This window comes from Pteropus vampyrus, unplaced genomic scaffold (assembly GCF_000151845.1).
Source record: "Pteropus vampyrus isolate Shadow unplaced genomic scaffold, Pvam_2.0 Scaffold19, whole genome shotgun sequence".
Lineage (NCBI taxonomy): Eukaryota > Metazoa > Chordata > Mammalia > Chiroptera > Pteropodidae > Pteropus > Pteropus vampyrus.
In genome coordinates, this window is record NW_011888800.1 from 12,874 (window position 1) to 20,414 (window position 7,541).

The window sequence follows — 7,541 nt, forward strand, 5'->3', positions numbered from 1 at the left end:
TATTAATTAATTCTACTCTTGAATAAAGGCAGTAAATTTTATTCTTTACCTTCTGTCTAATCTTCTGAGTTAGCAGATTTTACCTTATAAAAATAATTTTTTGTCTCTTATGTTGACTTTATATTCTTTATTATTTTAAAAATACAGTTAATTGTATGTAAAAGAGTAAAGTTTCTTCTACCATTAATTTTAAATATATTTTCACTCTGATTAATAGGTAGATATGCTACAACCATTCTGGTTCTCTACACTACTGTTATGAGTTGATCTGTACCCACCAAATAAATATATTCAATACCTAATCTGTGAATGGGACCATATTTGGAAATAGGAGTTTGCAAATGTACAACTTAAGATGAAGTCATACTGGATTAGATGGATCGCAGAACTTATTTGTATTCTGTTGACCATAAAGAAGACTGCCATCTATATGTTTCTAAAAATTACTTTATATAAATATTATTTCTAGGAATCTGGGCTCAAAATTATGCTCTTTGATTCACAAATACTTTGTATGTAACTTTGCAAAAGTAAATGTCTCTCCCTCCTGAGTGAGAGACAAAATGGATTTAATAGCAGCATGTATAATCAGATCAAGGTAGAACATTAAGAACTTCTCTAAGTTTGTCCATCAGTAAAGATCATCAATAGTCATTGAGAGCTCTTCATAATACAAGTTCACTTAAGAAATCTTCCTGTAATTCACTAGCTGTCTGCATACTCTCCTCATTGCCACCTTCATTTCTTGATTCCTGAATGTGTAAATGATAGAATTCAGGAAAGGAGTGAGAACTGCATCAAAGATAGCCAGAAACTTATCCAAGTGTATGGAGGGAGATGGCCACATATAGAAAAATATAAAAGGACCAAAGAACAGGACGACCACGGTGATGTGGGCTGACAGTGTGGACAGAGCCTTGGATGAACCCACTGAAGAGTGTTTCTGAACAGTGAGAATGATGATGATATAGGAAATGATCAGTATAAAGAAGACGCCAACAGACATGAAACCACTATTGGCTGTGACCATGAACTCTAGTTGGTAGGTGTTTCTGCAGGCAAGTTTGATTAATCGAGGAAGGTCACAGTAAAAGCTATCCAACACATTAGGACCACAGAAGGGCAAGTTTACCACAAAAGCCAGCTGAACCATGGAGTGAATGAGGCCAGTCATCCAGGCAGCTACTAAAAAGAAGATGCACATCCTTGGGCTCATGATGCTCAGGTAGTAAAGAGGCTTACATATGGCAATGTATCTGTCAAAGGCCATGGCTATGAGTAGCACCATCTCCACACCACCAATGACATGAATGAAGAAGATTTGTGTGATACAGCCACTAAAAGAGATGACTTTATGCTTTTTGAAAAGGTCATAAATCATCTTGGGAGAAGTAACAGAAGAAATTCCCAGGTCAATGAAGGAGAGGTTGGCCAACAGAAAGTACATGGGGGAGTGTAAGTGAGAGTCAGAAGTCACAGTGAGCATAATGAGGGAGTTTCCCATCATGCTTGCCACATAAAGTGTGGAGGAGAACACGAAAAGGAGAAGTTGGATCTCCCAGGAATCGGTGAGTCCCAGGAACACAAACTCTGACACTGCAGAGTGATTTGCTCCATCCATTGGCTTGGTCAACATTGCTACCTGAAAATGTAAATTGTGATAATTACATGTTGTTTATGAGATATAAGATTGGTCAACATGGGTAAAAGGAAACTAACCCAAATTTTTTGGATTGATTCATGACTAATATAACCTGTCTTTAGTTTCCTCAACCATTTCTCAACTATTCCAACAACTACCAACACCGCAAACCTTATTCTGGCAAACAGATGCTTCTTCCTGACTTGTTACCTCTGATACATATTTATATTTAAGGCTGTTTAAATCGTAAGCCTATCTGTGAGGTTTTGCTTTATATTACAAGCATTTATTTTACAATCTCTCGTACTTTAGTTAACTGAGTACAGTTCTAACCCACCAACTAGACAATAACCTTCTTGACAGCAAGGATTATGACTTATTTCTATCCAGATTCCCTGAAGCAATGAAAAACTGGCCCACACATAGGCACAAGTCTATGAATTGTCTGTTACCAGTCTGCATCACGTTAGGTGCAAAAATTGAGAGTGTTTATAAACTTCTCTAGAAATTTACATCACAACAAAATTCATGTATATAATTTTCTATTTACTAAAGTTTCACCCTAGAAGAATGGGGGAAACAACAGATTTTTCACTAAAGATAATTTGAGAAGCACAGCAATAGGGCACTTAACACATGATCTGAGAACCTTAAAACTATGCAGGGCATCAAGGTGTAGTGAAAAGCATTTTGTTCATACCTCTACTGCAGGACTTATCATATTAACTTGTAATTTTAGTTTTATTTAAAGAAGCAACATAGCTCAGTGGAAAGAATACGGTCTTTTGATTCAGAAAACCAAGATCTATACCATGATTCAGCCACTCACTAGATGATACTGGGCAAGATACTTGAATTCTCCAACCTCAGTTTAATTGCAGTTAATAATACTAATTTCTCAGAGTAAGTTATAGGGATAAAAAAATTAAAGTCATGTATTTAGCCTGAAGGTTTTAATTTATAAGTATTCAATAAATGTTCATTTTACTTCTCTTTACTTCACTTGTCCATAATAATACTCAACACATGAAATAAATAAATAAGAAAATAAAATGGTATTGACCGTCAGAGAGTATCAAAATTCCATATCTAAAAGATATTTCAATAATACAATTTCCTCCTACTTAATAATAGGTTATAACATTCATACTCTTTAGTGATCAAAATCAAAACCATCCTGCATAGACTAAATACATCTGAGAATATATCCATTCAAATATTAGGGAATATAGAAACTTGAAAAGTTTGGGTCATCGCACTTTTAAAGTCACGTGAGACAGATTCAGGATCCAAATCTCAGTCCAGAGCAAAAGTCAAAATAGTCTCTATTTAATTTTTTTAATGTAAGTCATTGACCTCTTTTTACAATGCGACCAGTTTTCAACCCAAAACACAACCAAAAATGCAAATAAAGAGCAAAATACTAGAGCTAGAGCTACAGAAACATAGTTTCTACCTCTAGCCAGAAAAATCTCAACTCAGTTACTGTCAGGCCTGCATGTACCCAAAAGACAAAATGAATCTCCTCTGTAGTTTGGCAACAAGACTGATTTACCAATGGCAGAACTAATCGCATATGAACAGATTCAGATATAGCTCCTAAAAAATATTATTAGCCACTTATACTACGTTGAATAGCAAATGATATAGGGAAGTCATTCTCTTTCTGTGTTATGTGCATTTATATTGCCAAGACATCCAAAACTGTGATAGAAGTCTGTGTGTACTCATCTGAACATACCCAAAGATGAACACTGGATGATTACAGCCAAGTGTCAGTCTTACCTTAATTGAAGAGGCTTATTGTGCATCTCTAAAAAGTTAGGCAGAGACAAAGTTAATCCTTTTAGCTCCTCTTTAAAGGTATTTACAAGGTAAATTTAAAGTGAGAAACGTTTATCTCTGAAAATAAAGAGATAATCATTGTCAATACTATAGTAAAACTCCAAAATCATTGAAACCTACTAATTACCAGAACACTTAGCAAAGAGGAAATTGCAAGTTCCTCCCATGTCCTATAAGTAAAGAATTTCTATAATAGAAGTTTTACAGAACCGAATGAGCAAAAGCATTTGAAGAAATATTCAAATGATTCCTCGAATTCCAGAATTAAAAATACATAGAGAATCATGATATTGCATCACTACTCTCCAAAACCCATGGGAAGATATATATGCTTCAATCTAGAATTTAAGAGAAAATGGCACTGGAGCATCAGTAAATGAAATGATGTAAGCAAAAGATATAGAACAATAAAGACCTTCTATTATCTGTTGTATGAGCATATCAGTAAAAATATCTCATACCCAGTAAGATTTAATGAGATATTGTTTATTTGAAATATTGCCAACCTTTTTGTGTGGCATAAACTACTAAAGGTCTGTGCTTGAAAAACTACTGACACAGAAGTAATAATATCCTCAGTTAAAAGCGATCAAAAATTTTTAATTAGAAAAACAAACACAGCCACACCCTCCCCCCCACCCCAAAAATGCTGTTGATTACAAACTCCAATTCTTTCCATCCTGATTCATACACTGGCTCATTTTCACTAGTTAAATATTTGATAACTACTTATTTTTAAAGAGCATTTATATTAACTATGTCTGCAAGTCATTTCAACAGAAACTACATGGTAAAAACAAACAACAAAGTCTAATTAGCTATTTGGCTGAAAAATTTAACTGAATGAGGATCTATTACACGGAATAGCAAAAGTCACTACACTGCAAAAGTCAAGTATTAGTCATGATGAATAATTCCCTGAAATATATGATCTCTTGCAGAAATATATTAGCAATGATCAGAGGTGGGAGCAAACTAAGTATATCCAAAATACATCCCCAATATGTGCACCCTTATTGTAAAACTTATCAAATGTGGGAAAATATGCCTTTATAATTTTCTCTCATTAAAACAGTGTGTTTCATCAAGGAAGCTTTACTCACCTATAGGGGATATTTGGCAATGTCTGGGAACATTTTTGGTTGTCACAACTGGGGTGGTGGGTGGTGGGGAGAAGCAGAATTGTTACTGGTATTCAGTGAGTAGAAGCCAGGGGTGCTGCAAAATATTCCACAATGCCCAGAATAACAGTATAGCCACCCCAAACGAAGAATTATCCAAACCCAAAGAGTGCCAAAGCTGAGAGGTGCTGCATTAACCTATAAGTTGTTCCAGAAAAAAGTCAGAGTTTTTTACATTATTCTATTCCTCTCGGTTCCCCAGCACTATTCCCATCACACACTGTGCCTGTAATTAGTGTTTATTAAAGGGATGAATGAGGTTGTTGGATGGATGGATGGATGGATGAAGGATGGATGGATGGATGGTTAGAAGCATAGTTACATAAGTGGATGGAGACAGGGAAGGATGATGAATAAGACAAAAGATGTATGAGACCATGTGTCAGCTGCTAATTTATACTTTTTTAACCCTTTACTGCCTCTCCCAGCCCCCCACCCAATCCTATCCTCTCTTGCCATATCTAGATTGTCCTCCATATTTGTGAGTCTGTTTTTGATTAGTTTGCCAGCAGTAATGTAATGGCTATGTGTAGAGCCAAAGGGAAGATAGAGAAATTAAGGGGATCATTTCATAAAATATATAAATATCTAAGCAATGTATTGTATAAGTGAAATTAATAATAAAATAAATTAAGATGCTAAAAAATGTATGAGAAAGATCCAAGGGGAAAGAGTTCTAAACAATTGCTAACTAATCATTTTTAAAAGCACTAGGAGCCAATAATGACCACATTCCATAAAAATCTAAATTTCATGGAAGAATTCATTATCTTTACACAAACTAGTTGACCATGTATTCTAATATTACCTATCAACTTATTTCCTAATTTGATAGGTAATATTAGAGTATTCCTAGGCACCACAACAATATATTTGGGAAATAGTATACTAATGTCCCCAAAGGTCGGACAATAAAAAATGAAAAAGCTTTTATATTTCTGTGTAAATTATTTGTTCTGATCACTTTTGGGGAGCAGCAGCTAACACGAATATAGATATTTAAGCAACCAGGAGGTTTGACAGTATGAAAAACCAAATAAATTTGGAACATGTGGTACTGTTCCACTATAATAAACCTACAGGACATACATCAGAAGAAAATTCTGGACAAGAAAACAGGAAAAATAGGGAGTTGGAAATGGGTCAGATAATCTCAAAAGGAAAAGAAAGCAAAGAAGTGAATACTAGAAGACATTAACATATATATGCTTCTGTCTTCAGAGTTTCAAAAACAAATATTACTACTAGTTAAATACACAAAACCTGACAAAGGCTTCCAGCTGCCCCTGAAACAGAGATAGGAGCCATTTTTTGTTCTGAGTAAATTGAGAATGTCCTGAGATTTCTATTTTTTATATTAAGTCTATATCTACTTGCCTGTTGCTCTGCAAAAGTAAAATGTAGATGGTATCAAGAACCCCTTTAAATAAATCTTTATTGTACTTAAGTAAACAAATTAGTTGTGTCTCCCTTTTATCTTTCCTCTTACCATCTATTTCCATATGACTGTATTCCTAAATTTGGTGTTTTCTCTGAACTTTACCTACATCTATTTGATATTGTGGTGGACAAAATTAAAGAAGTTTTATTTAAAAAAAAAATTTAAGTGCCCAACAAATATAGATCAATACGAAGATTAATTCCCCTTAAATAACATATTAAAAGTTTTTCTACATCACAGTCAAAAATGATAGTAGCTGTGTAATCAAACATGCAGGTGGGGTGAGCTGCATTATCAGGAAGACAGTTTCCCAGTCAACTCTTCTCCAAATTCTGTGTGCTTTATTGGGTTTTAGTTCCAAGAAATACTGTGGAGAACTAGCCTCAAGTGGATTTCTTCCTTTTTTTTTTTTTAACTTCTCAGTAAACACATAAAACAGAGTAAGCAGTCTTGACTTCTAACTTCTGTGGGTTATTAACTACCCTTTGTTCTAGTCAAAAGGTTAATGAGATAAAAAGGAAATAAATTCTTTTCTAAATTGTCATTTAAACTCCAAAATCTCTTGCCTGTGCTGCAGACATTACATGTGCTGACCCTGACTCTCCTCCACGGCTTTGACTTTACTCTGGAAACCTAACACACATTGCCAGCACCAGGAAAAAGTCAAAGTCAGTTGTTTTCCTTCCTCAACAAGCTATAGCCCCTTATACACTCCCTCATGTAATCTGGGTTTTTTCCCCCTGTAGTGTAACCTACTTAACCACAATCAATTTTTATTTGATCTCCATTATCTGCAAATGGAGATTCTGCAACTAAGATTATTTTTCTGAACCTGAATTGAATTTTATCAAATCTAATTTCTTCTTTCTTATGCTATCTTGATTTTCCATCTTTCCACCTACCTGTCCCCAGACCACTACATCCTCAAGGAACTAGAATGCATTGGTTACTGAGCTTCTGTTTGTGCCATTGCTAGTATATAAAAAGCTGAAAGAATTTTAAAAGGTAATTAATTAATAGCACTGGAGGATCGTGGCCAGGTACGGCTGCAGAGACCTGGACTTGCTAACTTAGCTCTTATGGTCAAGGGAATTCTCTCTGGAAACCCAGTTGATTTGGTAAGAACAACTGAAAGGAAAACCTTATAACGAGTCACTGGAGAGGAAACAGAACTGAGACTGGCTGTCTTAAGAACATCACCTTTGGCAATTTAACCTGTCAATTCTGACTCACTCATTGGTAGTTTCAAATGAGGCAGAATTCCTGGGGAGTGTAAAGACATTTAATCAAAACTATGTGGCTTTTACTGTAAATTTCTACGGGCGTAAGCACCCATAAGGTTGAAGAGGCAGGAGAAACTGTTTGAACCGCTTTCACGTTAATGTAAATGTTACCAGAGAGAATAACGGGGTAGATGGTTGTTCGTGTTGGT

General features: G+C 35.1%; 1 protein-coding gene across 1 annotated transcript; it reads right to left on the bottom strand.

The window, feature by feature from the left end:
- Positions 1-682: 682 nt before the first annotated feature.
- LOC105288588 (olfactory receptor 4F3/4F16/4F29-like) lies at positions 683-1,621 on the bottom strand. The gene has a single exon (XM_011354848.1). It carries the CDS (start codon positions 1,619-1,621, stop codon positions 683-685), a length of 939 nt encoding a protein of 312 aa, XP_011353150.1.
- Positions 1,622-7,541: the final 5,920 nt, after the last annotated feature.

What these genes read in the sequence shown, in the direction of transcription:
- LOC105288588 (XM_011354848.1), bottom strand. Translation starts at nt 1,621, where the DNA reads ATGGATGGAGCAAATCACTCTGCAGTGTCAGAGTTTGTGTTCCTGGGA.